Source organism: Panthera pardus, unplaced genomic scaffold, assembly GCF_024362965.1.
Source record: "Panthera pardus isolate Hobbes unplaced genomic scaffold, ASM2436296v1 HiC_scaffold_13, whole genome shotgun sequence".
Taxonomy (NCBI): domain Eukaryota; kingdom Metazoa; phylum Chordata; class Mammalia; order Carnivora; family Felidae; genus Panthera; species Panthera pardus.
The window spans coordinates 25,649,989-25,669,607 of NW_026526688.1; the positions used below are offsets into that span (position 1 = coordinate 25,649,989).

The 19,619-nt window shown below is 41.3% G+C and overlaps 1 protein-coding gene across 10 annotated transcripts in view; it reads left to right on the forward strand.

Annotated features, from left to right (window-relative positions):
• DLC1 (DLC1 Rho GTPase activating protein) overlaps positions 1–19,619 on the forward strand; it is a 557,617-nt gene that overhangs the window by 512,735 nt on the left and 25,263 nt on the right. For 9 of the 10 annotated variants that reach the window (XM_053900920.1, XM_019466767.2, XM_019466775.2 and 6 more), the window contains one exon: positions 14,516–14,587. In XM_053900920.1, coding sequence (XP_053756895.1) covers positions 14,516–14,587 — 72 coding nt within the window. Of the gene's footprint in view, positions 1–14,515; positions 14,588–18,186; positions 18,294–19,619 lie in introns of all 10 variants that reach the window. The other variant, XM_053900922.1, reaches the window with a different exon arrangement.

Sequence of the window (19,619 nt, forward strand, 5' to 3'; positions counted from 1 at the left end):
TGCATATAGTTATTAATCTGCACCTCGGCGAAGAAAACCTTGCCTCACCCTAGTGTTGAGTGAGCCTCTTTACACCCAACATAGCAAAGGGTTCATTCTCAGGATTCGGAAGCTCTTTCGGCCCTCGTTGGTGCGGTGGAGCAAAGCAGCCTAGGCACAGCCCTCCATCCACTACAGAAAGATTCGTGAGGGTGGCATGTATGACGCATTTGGGTAGAAAAAAATCACAGCTGTGGTGAAGGTAGAATACTGAGTCTCAGATTACATTTTTTTTTTTTCCAAACTCTGTTTGCCGAAGGGATGAGGGAAAATAATAGCCCAGCAGAACTCTGAATGTAAATCTATCAGCAGCTCCAAGAGGTTGACTAATTCGGCATCCATCTGGACTGCAGGCTGGTCCTCCACAGAGATAATTTGCAGACCATAAGTGTGGAATTAATGGAGGCACCCAGTGCCATCTTGGCTTGCAGACTGCAGCAGATGGCCAGAGGGGTGCCCTGAAAGTCAACAGCCCCCCTAATAGAAGAACTGAAGTCCCGGGGAATGAGTGTCAAATAGCTAGCAGATGTGCGTTCAGAAGTTATTTCAAGACATTTTCTGAGAAAATGTTGGCAATTGCATGTATTAACTTTTTATTGTGGCACGCCAGATTTACAGCGTGGCCCGAGCCTGGCTGCATATTTTTTTCATTAGCCCTACTGTTCAGTGTTTAAAATGAAGCACAGCAGACGGACTTTCTCTCCCAGCTGCTCTAAAAGTTTGCTTTTGACCAAAAGAATAAAAATAAAAAAAGAGATTTTATTTTACTTCTAGCCGAGTGACACCTTACACACCAAGCTGGCCAGAAACTCAAGAACAGGGACTGACTTTGTTTCCTGACTCCACGGGATCAAAATAAGTAGCTTCCCACTTGAATCTTTCCCTAGAGTGGATGAGAAATATGGCTTCAGTGACTTAATCTGTGACTTTAACTTACCAATTTTAGATCTTATGAGAAACACCACTTACTCCTTCAGAGTGAAAAGGTCGAACAGTTAAGCAATTGACTATGGCCAATTGAAGGCAGCGTTCCAGGTTTTCATCCATTAGGTCAGCCAGAGGATTTTCCTAGACTTGTGGAGGGAAGGTGAGAGGCCAATTGCCCTTTAACCTAAAGCCCTTTTTTTGTTTCTTATTTTGTTATTGTTCAATACTATAGTTCAAAGAACTAAGCAAAATTTAAGGGTGTTTTTCCATTAAAAAGGGATATTTGGTTGCTTTTGGAAAATATACCAGATTAATAGGAAAACATGTTACGATTAAACGAGTTATGACTGTAAAGTGAGTGAAAAAATGTATGTAGTACTTAAACTCTTAACCAGCGTGGGGCTTAGAGGGGATATGGGAGGCCGCATGAAGATGCCCTCCAGTCAGAGTCTTGGTGGGATTCCAAGAGGTGGTTCGAAATACAAAAATAAGTACTTGACTTTCCCTTGGTGTCCCTGTGGAGATTTTAAGCCATGATGCAATGTTAACATGAGAGTGGTTATTTTTATGACCGAGGCAGGTAAATATGCTATTTGAAAATATTCAGGAAAGGGCGATTTGGTCCAGAAGAATGGGGGCGTCCAAAGTACAGTGGGTGAAGTGAATCGTGCATTTTTGAAGAGAGCCTTGTGCTGGACAGGATGGTCCAGTATTGTAAACACGAGTTTCTCATGCTTAACTCTCCTTCCTAGCAACAGGAAGACGGAAATGAGGCCATGCAAAAAAAAAAAAAAAAAAAAAAAAAAAAAAAAGCCCCTGAAGGGCTCCAGACAATACTTGACCCACCCTAGCATTTTCCCTGTACAGCCAGAAGACTTGCAAAAGTAAAAATAACTTCAGATGTTTCCCCTTCCTCTCTGGATATTGCCAGATCACTAAAGACCGAATTCTTAGAGCTTTAGAACACCATAGTCAAACCTGGCCCCGAAGTGTAATGGACATCAAGGCTCACGTCATGCCAAGCCTGTTCTCAAAATTATAAAGCAGACCTGGGGAGAAAGGTGATCTTGATTTTTTGTTCGCATAGTTCAGTGATTAGAAGTCTAAGAGTTGGGATCCAGTAGAGGAGAGAATTTAATTTCTAAACATGGTGATTCCCGAGTTTCATCGAGTGCTCATTTTAACAGGATTTGTCCTTAAACTCTGGAGTTGTGGGGATACCATGCAAAGGAATGATGTGCATGGCATTTAGGACCTCAAAAGTGGTTAGGACCTAGCAAGTGGTTCCTTGATGTGGTTATCAGGGGGAACTAATGCCCAACCATAAAGCGTTAACATCCAAACACTGGGTCCTCAAAAAGCGCGGTCCCCAGTTCCTCTTGTGAAATTAAGAGGAAAATGCTTTTCTGGAGCAGTGTTCACAATTGTCCTTCTATCAGGAATTCCGAGACTTGTGGGTCATTCCTCTTTTAAGAAAGACAGTGCTGTAAGATTAAAATTTGCTTTATGGGAGTGGGTTGCTGGTAGGAGTGCAATCAGTGGTGTTTTCTTTCAACCTCAAATTAGTCAGAAATCTAATTAATGGAAAGGGGGGAAGATTCCCAGCCGAGAAGGGCTCTTCCTGTCTGTCTGCCCTTTTCCTTGTGCGATCCTGTGTTGTTGTTAAGGATTATCATGATCAATGATAAGGAGTAGGGAGTGGTCCTGCTGGGGATTCTTTAATTAGGTCTACTCTTGTCTTAACTTTTTTTTCACTATACCTTCCTTGCTGTGGTGCACGGGAAGAAAGGCTTGCGTGTATATTAGTGTGTATAGTCTTATCGTCTCTCACAAGGAATAGTCACCCTTCTCTAGTATGAACGCTCCTTTTTAATTTTTGTAAAAAACCCACAGACTTTTGACAGGAGGGTAATAATATTATAGAAGCTAAAATTTCTCACGTACTTTGCCCTTATTGCACGTTTAACCTTCACCTCGGCGGCTCCAGAAAGACCCATGTGATTATTCCCCTTTTACAGAGAGTTCCATTCCTTGCGGAAGGTCGCTGGCTGTACGTGGCAGAGCTAGGATTCCAACCAGGTGTGCATGGCTGTCACGTGCAATTTAGGGAGATATGCTTGGCTTGAGTTGATTCAGTTTAGGAAACAGTATTTGGTGGCTGTGTAGAGCCTTGCAGGTACTTTGCAGTGTCCTAAGGGACTCACACAGGGCTGTAATCTTAGGGTCCAAAGTTGACAAATTAGTGGTTTCTGTGTTCCCCCCTCTGGGGCGCAGTGAATGGAGACTTGAGCCTTTGTCTTTAACATTTGGGGAAGGAATCTGGGATTCCATTTTCTAGCTTCCATGGACTATAGTGAATAATGCTCTCTTCAGGGAAAGTATTTTAAAATAATATTTCTAAGGGAAAATTCTCTTCCAGATGTCAGTGAAAACATTTGAGTAGCATCTTGAAAATGACTGCCTATTAAGAGATAATGTTGTTGGAAATGTCCTTGCTAGCATTAAAGCGGGAATTGAGGGAATTGATTTCTCTTAGGCATTCATCCTTGTTTTTTTGTTTTTTTTTTTATTTTGCTGCTGAACTGAGTGTCATAGTAGAAAGTATACTCCCTTTCCATTCATATAAACCTCTGCTTGGTGGCCTTTTCATGTCTTACCCCCCTCCTGTCCCCAGGAGGAAAATCAAAAACGAACTGAAGGCTGAGGTCAGTGAAGCTGGAGTCCTCAGATGCCTTTGACACCTCCCATCCACATTTTGTTCTCTTCCCGCCCCACCTTTGAGTGTCCCGCAGAGAGGATTGCAGGCTGCTTCCTGAAGCTTGTCAGAAAGGCGCCTTCCTTCTTGCAGGAGTCTCTAGAGGATGTCTGAGGGACAGAAGTTTTCCACACCCTGAGGTTGTAGCATTTCCCAGGCTGCAGCGCTGAGGAAGCCATGGAGGAAGGGACCTCGGAGGTGAGATGGCCTGTGGCCCGTGACTGAGCTGCACTACAGCCATGCCTTGCCCTTTGTCACACACAGGTGACAGAGTAGATAGAAGACGCTAAAATTCTGAAATCATCTTCACTCCCGAGTCTGGAGAAACTATAAACTCACAAGGGGACAGTCTCCTTACAACTCCCATTTTCAAAGATAGCACGAAAAACAGATCTTCCGTGATGCATGCACATTTCTAAAAGTCATTTCATGGGAAATTCCCGAACTTTGCAAAGGCAGCCTGGAAAAACATTGCCTTTTCCCTGGTGAGGGGCAGCCGAGATGCCTGGAAATTCAGTGACTAGTCCAAGGTCATATGTGCTTCAGACCTCTTCCTGCCTGCATGTGTGAACAAAATGGATTATAGCAACAAAATGAGGATCTTAATGTGTTTGTAGGAAAATGTATCCATATAAAACCGGAAGCCTTCCTAAACTAAAGAGATGTATCGGAACCAGCTTTGACCATTAGATTGTGTGTGTCTGGGGGACTGGTTGTCACCAGCATTTTTAATGAAACTAATTCTTTAGCTGACCTAGAAGACAGTAGTCCTAATTTTTTCTTACACTTTGTGGCACAAAACTGAGAACATCAAATCCAATAGTGTTTTCTGTTTGAGGTTAGACATAGGAATGCCTAACAGCCACTCTATTTACCAGTTGCTTCCATGTTTTTTATTTTCATTGGTCTTTGTGTAGGGCAACGTGATGCTTCATTATATTCTTGCTTTTCTTTTTTCTTGCTGTCAGAATGGACTAAAACCTGAGTGGACAGTTTCTTTAGAATTCCTTACTGTTCCCTCTATTTCTAATTTACTGCCATTTGCACAGTATTTCTATTTCCTGCCCTATGGCACTATAGAACTTGGGACAAAACCAAAGATTGGGGTTGGAGGTTACTTAGTAGAATAAGCTTTGCTAACATGTAATGAAAGAATTGATGTGCCTGCGAACCTTTCATCATGGAGATGGGGGATTGGCTACTTTAGGTTTATAACTAGGTATTTTGCCTTGAATCATAAGTTACAAAGGAAGTGGATTATATAATCTTAAAACATCTGCTTCGTTTTATGAAAAAATGAGACTCAGAAAAATAAGAGCCCTTAAAAGTATGTTATTTAGATTGTTTCCTTTCTTGAAATTGGCTTCTTAATCTATGCAATTATTATCTTTAAAGGGTTTAGTATTTTAAGAGCTATTTCAAATCATTTTTCTTAGCAATGCATGGTTGCAAATGCATAAGTATTTGATACAGAATACTAGAAATGTGGGTGCATGCTTGTATGTAAACCAAAGGGTTTTTAATCCCACCCCACATAGAAAGGAAATAGAAAAATGTGGTGATGCTGTATCCATTTCCTTAATAGTTTATTTTCATTTGTGCTGGGTAGTAAGTGCCAGTTTTTGATTAGCTGAAAGATATTTTCTGTTCCTGGAAATAACTGGGTCAGTTTAAGTCTGGATACCTGAGAGAGCCATGTCAACCATGGGCTCAAATTAATGCAGAGCTGTTTGCCTTTGGGAGGGATGAGCACATATTTTTTGATGTGATAAAACAGTATTTTGTAAACACTTGAACTAAATGATCCCCAAAGGGGATGTCAATTGATTTAATTTCTGCATTGCTGGGGTGTCTCTTCATGTGCATAATACCAGGTATAGGCTTGCAGGGTGCGTCTGTCATGGTTTCCTTTTTTTAAGGCAAAACCTTATATTAAGTTGTCATCACATCACTGGGGGAAAAATGGGTCCTTTTTCCCCGTTTACATTATTTCTAGGAATGTTCTTTATTAGAAAGCAACAGATCTGCCACCAGACCTCAAGCAGGAGAGGGAAAGAAAAGAAAGAAAGAAAGAAAGAAAGAAAGAAAGAAAGAAAGAAAGAAAGAAGAAAGAAAGGAGGGAGGGAGGGAGGGAGGAAGGAAGGAAGGAAGGAAGGAAGGAAGGAAGGAAGGAAGGAAGGAAGGGAAAACTTAAAAAGGAAACTTTCCAAAACTTGCAGTTTTTGCTTGTACTGAAAAACAGTCTGATGATTTAAAAGTGAGAGTAATCTTTGTAGGCAGTCAAAGTATGCAGAAAGTGCACTAGCCTGGGAGAGCAGGGCAGTTCTGGAACCTTCAGCAAATTACCTAAACTCTGAACCAGCTTCCTCACTGGTGAAGAGAAAAGATGAGAGAAGCTCCAAGAAGCATTTCAGCACCCAACTCACTGATTCTGTAGAAGTCAGGAGGCTACTGTTGGCAAAGCATGAACATAAAAGCTCAGTAAACAGAGTAAAACTCAAGGTTTTCTATGGGTTTTCTAAGCATGTTCCTCCTATAAAGATGAATTTTTTAGTTTGAGGGCTGTAGACACACACATAAGCAAAAATATCTAGGGTTTTGGGTTCCCTATAATATGAACACAGGCATCACGAGGCAAATCAAGGAACTGATCCGTTAACCAAATTACAAATTTTAGCAATAAGCTTCAGTAAATCTGCAAAATTGGGGAATTTACAGTAGTTACTAATGATCCAGTTTTTTGAGGGAAGAAAAATGTCTCCGTGTAATTGGTGATAAATCTGAAAGCTTAACAGTAGCGACGGAACCTATTCTAAAGGTTGTCTTAGAGAGCAGGGGAAATTGGCATAAAAAAGATCTGAGAGTCAGAAACCTGGGGAGTTTACAAAGCCTATGGCAATCCCAGGTTTTACAGATGAGGAAACTGGTCCAGACAGATTATTTTCTCAAGGCTACTTAACAAAGCAATGCATTCTTTCCTGAACCTGTTTTCCTGACCTGTTGCAGGTAATACTTTGCCATCTTGGTGTGATGGATTATTAGAAAGTTTTACAGTTTCTAAAACAAAACTGTTTTACATCTGAAGAAATAATGTTGGCTGCTCTTTGGGTAACCAGGCTAAGGAGATGCCTGTATGTGCTCTGTGGGAGAACCTGCTTTCCACTTCATGCCTCCCTTCCTTTGTCAGTGTTACGGTACATGGGACCGATTAGCATCCTTTCACAAACTCCTGTGCTTCACCACCCCTCCACCTTTACTTGGAAACTTCTCTCCCCCATCCACTCTTACATAGGAGATTATGTTAGCCTCCTTGAAGGCTGAGCATAGACCATGTGCCCAAGCAGCCTCCTCCCACCTCTGAATTCATACATGTCTTTCCTGTGCCTCATCACATTCTCCTCCGTACTACATGTTAGTTCTTAGTTTACTCTTCCTTCCTTCCTTCTTTCTCTTTTCTTTTTTTTTCCTCTCTCTCCCCCTTCCTTCCTTCTTTCCTTTTCCTTTCTCTCTCTCTCTTTTCCTTCCTTCCTTCCTTCCTTCCTTCCTTCCTTCCCTCCCTCCTTCCTTCCTCCCTTCCTTCCTTTGTAAGAAAAAACTATGGTGTGAGAATAATACATTTCAAACTGGTGGCTTTGGTGAGTAACATAACTACTTTTTTAAATGGAATTGAAAAATGTAAGACTGCATAACTAATTTTAAGTGTTATTTGGTGAAACTTGGTTCAGTTCTGCGTATGCTGGTACAGACACGTGTGTTTGTATACGTGAATGTGTGTGTGTGTGCACATGTATACATACATTTGTGTACCGGGTTATAATGTAAAATGTATTTCTTATCATGGATCCTGGTCAGAAAAAATAGGAAAACCACTTCCCTAGAACAAAAGTCATATCATGGCTGTGTAATATTTATTGAGCAACTACCTTGTGCCCCACGCTGCTGTAGGTGCTTAGGATGTATCAGAGAGCAAAGTAGACAAAGAAACTCACCCTTTTGGAGCTTACAGAGGGGAAAGTAAACATAATACATATTTTTGAAGGAGAAAAAATAAAGCAGGAAAAGGGGTATGGGGTGGGTGGGAAGAGGCCAGTATAGCTGGATCAGTTAGCTCGAGGGAGATTGGGTGACAGATGGGGTATATGAAGAAGTTAGGGCATGTGGGCTGTAGGTAGTTTCACCTGTGAAATGAGTACTCACTGGTGTTCTGTAGCAGGTCACTTGGGCCTTAACAAACCCAAAGACCTTAGAGTAGCCCTTAGGAAACCAGTTCTTTCCCTAGTAGAGGATCATCGGACACTATGTACTCAACTGTGAATTACCTTTCCATTTGGCTTCCTGCTTCTGGGCAGGAACCTCTGTCTGATTGTCCCTGAGCACAGCTGGAGCATACTTAGGAGATGTTCAGTAAATAATTACTGAGTGAAGGGGGGAAATGAAGGATGACTGGCTTCACTTACATGTCTGACTACACCAGAATATTCCTGAAGGTAGATTTGGGTCCGCCCCTGTTAGGCCAAACAGACTTAGAAACTGAATTAGTATCGACTGGCCTTCCAGAAGCTTCCTAACTGGTTTCTTTCAGAATATGCACAACAGATGTTTAGAATGCTTTTAGGCACCTGAGGGTAGGAATGTAGTTGCTAGTCAAAATCTTGGCTGTGATTAGATAACATTAAAGTGTAATAAATATTACTATATACATTCTGCAATCTGACTTAGGCCATCTAGAAATTCATTTTACGGAGGTAAATCCTGATAGCCAGTCTTTGGCAGTTGTGTAGGTTTAACATTTATTTTTATTATTAATTGCAAAGAGAAGGGGTTTTGCATTATAGTTCTCAGTCTGTTTCTGAAGGGAAGAAAATATTAATGGATTCTTTTTTTTTTTCCTTCAAACAAATCTATTTGTACTTCCAATATGGAAGAAGTACTCTTTCAGGACATAAATGAATTAAGAAGCTTTGGGTAGGTGCACCTCACCCAGCGTGGGAAAGGTAGGAGAGAAAAGTTGACAGGGTGGAGAAGGGAGAATTTAGGAGTAAGGGGGAGAACAGATTAAGAGCTTGCAGTGTGAGAGAGCATGATGCATCCTGGGAACCTCAAGGAATTCAGTAAGATGAGCAAAGCTTGCATTTGGAGGCCTTCCAGGAGACAAATGCATAAGGCAGAGGCCAAATTAAGAAGGTTGTGGGTCTGCCGAGGAGTTTGGACTGTATCTGAAAGGTGGTGGAGAGTCAGTGAAGAATTATAAGCAGGAGAGTAACATCATGAATTATGTATTTCATAAAAGCGAATCCAGGGGCTCAGGGACTCTTGGACTAGGATAGATTTGTTGTGGGCAGGGAGGGGCAAAGCTTATCACAGAATTCAGTTGGGAGATCTTAGGATAATCCAGGGAGAAAGAGTCCAGACACCGGAATACAGAGAAATGTTGTGTGGCTCAGTGGTTCTCAATCCAGGCCAGCCTTAAATTTACCTAAAGAGCTTTTTTGAAAAGATCCTCCCTAGACTGAGAAAATCCAAATACCTGGGAGTAGGTGGTGGTTCATGGTTTTAGAAAGTTCCTTAAGCTGATGCCTACTGCATCCAGGGCTGACAGCCGTTGAGATCAAGTTTTTGAGGCCATGGTTTGCTTCTCCGGTGGGCTGCCCCATGAAGCCTGTGCGACAGTCGTGTAAAATTGGCCATCTCAATGGTAGCTGGAAAATGGGTAAAAAGAATCTTCTTCCATTGGAACAATCTGTGTGACCAGGGTGGGGAAATGAATTTTGTTTTGGATCAGAAAATACCACCTGCCTTCACACAGCTAATATGTTTCTCTGTGGCTGTAAAAGCATCAACATTTCCATTGATCTTTGCCCACAGGTCTGTCATATTTGGGGGAATCCAAGGAATCTGGAAAGTGCTTGAATTTTCTTGCATTCTTCCAATTCCTTAGACTTTTATTTAAGAGATACATTCCATGTAGTTGTGGCATTTGCCTTGAGTCCTGATTTTGGTAGCCTGTTGTCAAAGAAGGCAGGGAGCCTGACAGTTCCTACTGTGAAGATAGGGCACACAGAAGATGGAAGTAATCACATCTCAACCCAATTACTGTTGCTCAACTGGTTAAGATCAGTGAGTTCAACAGAATGATGACGGGGTTGGGAATTTCTGTTTAACTCACTGTTGAGGGTAAGGGGAAGACAGGGTCATCCCTTCATGCCGGGAAATGTGCAAATATGGACTAATGGTTCCCAGCCTTACACAAAAGGGTCTCCTGGACCTCATTCATCTTATACAACTAACCACTAAAGCTGTTTCCAATAAATATTTCCTGTTTCCTCAACACATTTGTCTGTTGTTTGCTCAGAGAAAACCCAGGCATTAAAGCAGCATTGTATTTCCATTGTGCTTTTGGTTTCTGATGGCATTTTTGCCCAGTAGAGAATGTTTTTTAAAAAATCATCTTCAGGGGCGCCTGGGTGGCTCAGTCGGTTAAGCATCTGACTTCGGCTCAGGTCATGATCTCAAGGTTCATGAGTTCGAGCCCCGCGTCGGGCTCTGTGCTGACAGCTCAGAGCCTGGAGCCTGTCTCAGATTCTGTGTCTCCCTCCCTCTCTGACCCTCCCCCATTCATGCTCTGTCTCTCTCTGTCTCAAAAATAAATAAACGTTAACATTTTTTTTTTTTTAAATCATCTTCAGGGTGCCTGGGTGGTTCAGTTGGTTAAGCATCCAACTCTTGATTTTGGCTCAAGTCATGACCTCACAGTTCATGGGATCGAGCCCCGCAGCAGGTTCCACTCTGAGCATGGAGCCTACTTGGGATTCTCTCTCTCCCTCTCTCTATGCCCCTGTCCCCCCCACCCCTGTCTCTCTCTCTGTCTCAAAATAAATAAAAAACATTAAAAAAAATCATCCTCATAATTGCATATATTGAAGGAAAAGTCATACCTTTAGAGCCAGTTAGAGACCTCCAAAAATGGGCATGAGAATTTAGTGACTGAAGTAATGCAATGTATACATGGTTTTAATGTTTTATGTATTTTTCTTTAATTTCTTTAACATTTAGTTATTTTTGAGAGACAGAGAGAGGCAGAGCATGAGCAGGGGAGGGGGAGAGAGAGAGATACAGAATCTGAAGCAGGCTCCAGGCTCTGAGCTGTTTGTTAGCACAGAGCCCGACGCGGGGCTTGAACTCATGAACGGCAAGACCATGACCTGAGCTGAAGTCGGATGCTCAACTGACTGAGCCACCCAGGCGCCCCAATGGTTTTAATATTTTAAATGTTGCTCAGTGTTACATATATATTTTTAAGGGAAGAGGTTGTCTTGCTCATTTCTGTGAGTCCTAGTTCTGTCTCCACTGTGGCATTTGAATGTAAAGAAAACTCATTTTAAGAACTTATTTCTCTGCTTGTTTCCTTGTCTGTATAGAGATTTCAGTAATCCATGTTTTAGGATCAATGTGAAAAGTAAGTGAATTAATATGCCTTTTAATGCTTAGACAGGGTCATGCACATATGAAGCACTCAATAAAAGTTAGCCATTGAGGGGCGCCTGGGTGGCTCAGTTCGTTGAGCAACCAACTTCAGCTCAGGTCATGATCTCACAGTTTGTGAGTTCGAGTCCCACATCGGACTCTGTGCTGACAGCTCAGAGCCTGGAGCCTGCTTCACATTCCGTGTCTCCCTCTCTTTCTGCCCCTCCCCTGCTCCTGCTCTGTCTCTCTCTCTTTAAAAAAAAAAAAAAAAAAGTTAGCCATTGACAGGATTGTCGGGAGGGAGGCATCTGGGAGGCAGCATTTGGGATAGGCCTTGAAGGATGCATGAAATTTGACACTGAGAACAAGGAAGATCATTTCATGCCGGGAAGTCACAGTGGTGCATGGGGAGATGAGCACGGGTTTGCTTTCGCTGGGAGATAGAGTGAATAGAGAGAGCTGAAAAATCAGGCTGCATGCCTCCCGGAGAGCTGGGGAAACCATGCAGAGGTGTTCAGACTTGATTTTCCAAGCAGCGGAGTTCTAGTGAAGTTAGAGAGAGCAAGATCAACACTATAGATTGGGAAGTGCGATGAGCCAGGATTCTCTCCTCTGAGAGAGGACAGAATTGGAGATGTGGCGCTTTAGTTGGGAGACAAGAGGGAAAGTAATGGACTGGAAGGGGGGCGAAACCAGAAAGGGTGTTCTCTACTCGACTTGGATGTAGATATGTATTCACTTCACGTTAAATAAAATGAAAATACTGATTTTTTTCCCCCCAAATCAGCACTTACATCAGACTGTTACCATTTTCTCTCAGTAATTGGAAAGGGGTGGGAGTGAAGTCCGTAACTATTTCATTTATTAAAAAACCAATGACAACTTTTTACAGTTTTTACAGTGTTCTAATTCTGATGCCTAGAGGAGCAGTGAGTTTTCAGTTGTTCCTCACCCAAGGATTCACGAGTGGACATTCTTAAGTGGAAGCTAGATGTGACACAGACTTTTCCTATTTCCCATGGTTTCACACCTGAAAGAAAGACACATTTTCGTCTAGTTGAGGGTAAGGAAAAGGAAGGTAAAATACCTGGATCTCTGCAGTTCTTGAAAATACTGCTTTTTAGCCATTGTACGCCTTTAACTAGATTATCTGCTGAAGAAGCAGAGCTTTGCCTGTTCACACCATTCCTTTCTAACCAAGTGGCCCTGAGAAGTGTGGCTGTTTGGACACAGCTTTTTAGATGAATCTGTGGTCACGTGGGGGCTTTTCATTTCCTTGGTGATAGGGAGTGAGTTAAGAGAATGACAAGATAGCAATAAGTATTTTGGGTTTCTGAAATCACCGGGGGCCTTAAATGAGCAATATGTGTGAGAACATCTGGTAATTTGTAAAGTATTATATAAATAAATATGAAGGCTTTTTAGAGAAATGCCTTGTATCTTACATGCCTCTTGGCAGGAAGCCATTGTAATAAGAAAATCAGAAACATGCTCTAAATAGGTAGCAATATTGGCCGGTGAAGTGTGTCTAATTCAGGCTTTTGTGCGCGTGCTGACCCAGTGTCATGTCTCAATGTAAGTCAGAAAAGAATGGATGTTGAGAATTTCTGGTTACTCACCACTTGTTGAGTAAAATATTAAGAGAGCAAGCACATTTACTTTTTAACAATCTGTTGTTCAGAGTCTAACAATCTGTTCAATGGAAATACCTCTAAATAGTCAGGAAAAGCGAGTTATTTTTTTTTAACAAACACTTAGCTTTTTTTCTTTCCTTGTCTGTCTTTGAACAGGGGTCACAGAGATAGAGGAAAAAAAGTTTCCTTCTTCTTTTAAATAAAACGTCGAGCTTTTATGTTTTTCCAGCAATACAGTTGTCTAGAAAATGTTTATTTTATGATTTTATGTAAAGCTTCTTTAATCCCTTTCTGAGACAAGGTGTGGATATGAATACATGAAAAAAATGTTAACTACAGGTAATTCAAACTGGACAATTCTATATATTCTTCTATTCTGAGCAAACATTGAGGTTCTTATATATGTATGTCACTTTTCCCTCCTGTCCTGAATTCACTCCTGAATCTCATGTTTAATAATGCTGCTTTCATTACTACGCTGAAGAGATTCATGACAGTAAACTTGGCCATGTCATTTTTTTCCACTCGAGTGCCTTAAATGATTTAGTTTAGGTATTTATTGACTAACTCACCAGGAGATAGCAGGTTGTTTTTTGCTTTGGCGTGCTCTATAAGGACATCCCTACTTGCTTTAAAGAATTTGAGTGTTCTAAATTACCTTTCTTTAAAGGCCAAAGAATTCGTGAAATAATAGGAGAAAAACTGCTGTGAAACCATAAAGTTACTAGACAAAAGTAAGATATGTATGCTTCTCCTAATATGGATTATCCGCCTCCCTCTGGCTCAGAGGAGAGATGCTTAATGAAGATTTGAATCTGGAATAAATTAGTCAATGTTGAGGCATTTATAAATGAGTGAATCGCCTTACATAACTGAGTACTCTAATGGCCTGTGGAAGGTGGGAAGAAGAGTTGAAAGAATATTCTTTGTGCAAGCAGAGAAACTAATGAGTGTGCCCCAGACCTGCTCTGTGAGTCAGTTTTAACTGGATTGTAAGTACGTGCTTGAGTGAGTTTGAACACAGTGTGTCAGGTGCTCTTGGGCTTTCTGTTTATCAATACTATCTACAAGATGTTAACCACAGGGAGGCAGAGCTTTATTAGGCATTTTGGCCTGCCAAGACTGTGGGATTTATGGACTTAATGCCCTCTGGGTCACCCGACAGCCTGGGTCTCTACTGCTGGATGCACCTAAAGGCACATTGCCTCAGCACCTGGACCTTCTCTGCACATCCCATTGTGGGGCAGAAGGTCTGTTCCATTGGGCAGGTTAGTTCTCTTCCAGGGTGTCACGTGTATTTGGTGGCCTTTTGTTTATGTGAAGAGTAAACCAGGTTAGACCATCTGGGCTTAAAAGTATTTAATCCCTCTTAAAACTGCTCATTGTGCCCTGTTTTCCTACTGATTTGTAACCAGAACACAGGAGCAGTACAGAATAGTAACCTACTGTTAAGACCCCATTTTTATTTTTTAAGGAAAGTCAGGTTGTTATGTGCATTTTCTAAAGTCTGAAGAGATGCACAATAATTTAAATCATTTGAATTACGTGGCTTTTATGTATGTGTATATGTTTATTTTGCTTATCCATTGTCAATAGGCCTATTTTGCTTCTATAACAAAATCAGAGTTTGTTAAGGAAGAAAGCATGCTGAGGTCCACATGACTCACACTGCTGTCTTTCTTCTGTTCTATTACAGAAATTGAAGCCAAGGAAGCTTGTGATTGGCTACGGGCAACAGGTTTCCCCCAGTACGCACAGCTTTATGAAGGTGAGCGGGCAATGCCACTTTTTTTTAATTGGCGCAATCATATCCTTGGTTCATGATATTATTGATCTATGATTTAGTTTCAGACATTTTAGTGTTCATTAAAGTAGTTCATTAAGAAAACAGTGTAGCAAGTCATAAGACCCTCATCACTCAAAACAAAAGCTAGGACCATGATGATAATGCAACTAACATCTTCTCCCATTAGGTCCCTCTACTCCCCTTACCCAAAATAACGGTCATCCTGAAACTTCTATTTGTCATTTTCCTTTTGCACTTTCCTAATACATTTTTATAAAGTTGCTTTTACCCTTATAAAAAGGATATTATGCTCTATGTAATCTTGTAGGATTTAATTTTTTTCACTTACTAGTATATTGTTAAGATTCTTCTATACTGTGGGTCCCTCTAGGTCACTTGCTTTGACTGCTGTGTAAATAGCCCGTTGTGTGGGTAGACTGCAGTTTATTCACATTCACTCTCCGATTGGTGGGCATTTCAGCCTTTTCTGTTTTACTTTTATAAACTGTAGTCTTAGGAACATTCTTGTACATCGTAGTACTCTTGTGGTACATCTGCAATAATCTGTCTTGTCTGTAATACGCAGAAGCAGAATTATTAGGTGATGGAGAATACGTGTGTTCACTTTTACAGTGCAGATTTTTCAAATGTGCTTATACTGATTTTCACCCCTACCAGTAATTCTATAAAGATTCTGTCTGTTCACATGCTCTCAACCCTTGATCTTGTCAGACTTTAATTTTTGCCAATCACGTGGATGTATTTTGACTTCAGTTTCCCTGAGCGTGAATGGTAATGTTCGTTTCTTCATATCATCTGGCCATATGCATTTGCTCTCTGTGCAATGTCTGTTCCCCATTTTTCTCGTGAGTTGATAGCACTTTTCATAATGATTTGTAAGAGCTCTTCGTTCATTCTAGTAAGCCTTCATTGGTCATGTGTTGCAGATATATTCCCCCAGGTTGTAATTAGGCTTTTCACTGTTCTTTAAGACTGTCATTTGGTGAATATTATTTTTTATGTGGCATTCACATTTTTAATTAAGAAAAATGGACCTTTAGGGGTGCCTGGGTGGCTTGGTCGGTTAAACATCTGACTTCGGCTCAGGTCATGATCTCGCAGTCCGTGAGTTCGAGCCCCGCATCGGGCTCTGTGCTGACAGCTCAGAGCCTGGAGCCTGTTTCAGATTCTGTGTCTCCCTCTTTCTGACCCTCCCCTGTGCATGCTCTGTCTCTCTCTGTCTCAAAAATAAATAAACGTTTAAAAGAAATTTAAAAAAAAAAAAAAAAGAAAAATGGACCTTTAAAAAAAAAAGAAGATGATGATCTAGGCTGGATTTTTACTCTTTCATTTTGTCACCAGTGCCCTTAGTGGTTACTGGGATGCTGCAGCCCAGGATGAAGGGCTCCTCAGGTGTGGCTCATCCTGAGCTTCCGGTGCCAGGTGTGGGTGGAGCATACGTGCAGGTGGCGAAAGGAATAGGCTGTTCATTTACATGGGATTCTTATCATACTGTACATGTTATCATTTAAAAAGAATTACAGGGGCACCTGGGTGGCTCAGTCGGTTGGGCGTCCAACTTCGGCTCAGGTCATGATCTCGCAGCCTGTGAGTTCAGTCCCCGCGTCGGGCTCTGCGCTGACAGCTCGGAGCCTGGAGCCTGCTTCGGATTCTGTGTCTCTCTCTCTCTCTCTGCCCCTCCCCCACTCATGCTCTCTCTGTCTCTCTCTCTCTCTCTCTCTCTCTCTGTCAAAAAATAAATAAACATTAAAAAAAAAATTTAAATAATAATAAAAATAAAAAGAATTACAGGTGCGCCTGGGTGGCTCAGTGGGTTAAGCGTCAGACTCTTGATTTCGGCTCAGGTCATGATCTCACAGTCGTGAGACTGAGCCCCACATTGGGCTTCACGCTGAGCGTGGAGCCTGCTTAAGATTCTCCCTCTCCCTCTGCCCCTCCCCCACTGGTGCATGCACACACACTCTCTCACTCTCTCTCAAAAAAATAATAGGGGGGTGCCTGGGTAGCTCAGTCGGTTAAGCGTCCCACTTTGGCTCAGGTCATGATCTCCCGGTTCGTGAGTTCGAGCCCCGCATCAGGCTCCATGCTGACAGTGCGGAGCCAGGAGCCTGCTTCAGATTCTGTATTTCCCTCTCTCTCTCTCTCTGCCCCTCTCCCGCTCATACTCTGTCTCTCTCTCAAAAATAAATATTTAAAATAAATAAATAAATAAATAATAAAAAATTACAGTTGTGAACCAGTGAACTCCATCTATATGGGTAATTTGCAAGCAAATGTTGGGTGAATAGTGAAGTGATTCCTAAATTGAGAATAAATTAAATGACCAACAGGACTTCTTCCACCTGAAGCATCTTTGTTTCCTCAACTCTGCTGAGACGATGACACTAAATATCTCTCATTCATTCATCCATCATCCATTCAGCTAATCAACAAACCACTATTAATTCTACACCAACAGGGATGCCCAGCACTGTGGTAAATGCTACATATTCTATAAAAATAAAAGCGTCATTCAGACGTCAAAGAGGACTTTTAAGGGATTGCCAGAATCTCAAAAAGCAAACGTAATTTTGGTTGATTTACATTTAGAAAATACATCTTTTTCATCACCTAAGAAGGAAGGGGATGCCATCATGTGACAAAATTTCTAAAAGAGTCAATTGAAATGAAATATTTTCACCAAGGATGTCTGGCTCTTCTCACAATAAATAGTGAGTGTAAAACATGTCTTTTCCTCTAGGGTAATAGGAATCAGACTTCTTACTGGAAAGTGGCATTGGGCTCTCAGGCGGAGCTAGTGGTCACTGGCAACCTTCTTTAACACATGAGCAAAGCCCGTGAGCCCATGCTAAGAGTAGGTATAGTTCGTAAGCTCAGAAGTGCTAGACATGATCAGCAGGTTGCCTTGAAGAGGGATATGGAGTGGGTGGGTGAGAACTCCCCAGAAGGAAATCAGGCAGAGACCATAGAGATCATCTTTATTTCCCTAGCTCACTCAGCTAAAATAATTCATTACCTAATTTACACTACCTGCTCTTGTTCATTGTGGCCCAGACTCAATGTGTGGTATTTTCCCATGAAGCTGAATTCAGAATTATTTTATTGCTAGACTGTGTAAAATATCTTATTATTCCTCCATTGTAGAGATCTCGCATTCCTTCTCCTTTTTTCTTGTTTCTTTCTTTTTTGAAAGGTACTTGGTGAACGTGCATGCTTATTATGGTGGAGTTGCCTATCTGTCCCTTAGAGAGAATTTCTGACCTATTAACATTTAGAGTATCTCGGTCTTTCGTAAGTGCTTGGAGGTAGGGGAGGGCTGGGGAGGGACCTCCCTTGTATCGCATCCAATTCACAGCTCCACTGGAGACAGGGAAAGATAATTGCATTAGCAGTGGCAGTAAGGTGGCTGTCCTTTTGTTCTTCTGTTTAGAAATTAAATTTCCTCCAATTATGTTCATTTTTGGTGTTGATTTGCTGCCAAGCAGCACTTTGTGAAGTGTGTGTTTGCTAAGACTCGGTCCCAGTCTCTGTCTTCCTTCTTAACGCGTCCTAAAATTCAGACTGCATTTTCATGGAACATGTTTGGGATCTCTTCACATTTAGAAGTCTTTTGAAGCCTAAGCCTGCTTTTGAGACAGACTGTGTATTGTTCTGGGCTATAATTCCTGCACTACATCCGGCCACTCTGTGCAGGGTGAGTATACACACACTGTGCAGCAACCCACACATTCCTTGTCTTCCTGTTTTGCTTTATTTCGGTCTTTGGCGATTTATACTTCCTGCCCTTAAAGCCAAGCTGGACGATTAAATCCTAACGTGAAGAACTAAGAGCTTCTTCTGTACATTGGTAAATCGTATCTTTTAAAAACCAGTCCTTTCGGAAGAGTCTAGGCAAATAAGAGAAAATCATTTATTTAATTATTTCACTTGTCTTACGTCTAGTCCCTGTGTACTCGAGAATTTTTTTTTTAACAGATTCTTCAAGTTAATTTGCATCGGAAAAGAATCTAAAGTACAGTTCTGGGTACAATGAGTTAGAATTGCTAAAATAACACAGTCATGATCTCCTATACACTTAACAGACATGGGAGCTTTTAATTTACATTTATAGATCTGATGTTCTGCTGTGAAAGTATTAAAAATATATTCTTTAATGTCAGCTCTGTCATTTAATACTTGACGCTCTGGGTGTCTGTTCAAAGTGATATAAAACGCCACAACCTCCAAATAGCTTCATAGTCTACTGTGCTTGTATTTACAATAGTTTACATTCACTATGAGCCTATAGTGTTGGTCTATAAGTTAATGAAGAGATAAATTCCTGCAATGCTCAATTTCATATATTTCTTCGTAAATCTTGGGCTGCTTCATTGGTCTGCCTGCATTATTCAGGGAATAGTATCAATAATCTAACTCTCACTTTCAGAAAAAAGAAGAATAGACTCTATCACTCATTATGTTAGTTTCCAACGTTAAAAAAAAAGATACTCTTTATCATTATCTCTAGCAAACAGATTGTTAAGAATACGGAGATCCATTCTATAAAACCAGCGACTGGAAGTTGGAAACCATAAAAATGTAACAGTCAGCTGAAGAACTAGGACATTCATTACCAATCACCTGTATCCCCAGAACTCCTGAGGGTGGGTCTATCCCAGTATTGCAGCATTAGCCATTTTAGAGGCCATGGGGTTGGTTTTTGTTTTTTGTGGTTTCCCTCTCTCTCGGTTATGGTAATCATGGTTTCCTGCCTTTCTGACTTATTTCACCTATTCCTGGCCCACAGAGGTGCACAGAAGAACTCATACTTAGCATATCGTGTAAGCATTCTACGGGGAAGACTGAATATACCCTAATAGCTGCAACTCCAAGGAGGATAACTCATTTTTATGTAGTGGCAATTCCAGAACTGTTGTAAATTTCCACAGTGATGCTCCCAGTCATCCTCCCCTCTCCTTGAATGTATTTATCAACAGGGGATAAAAAAGGGAAT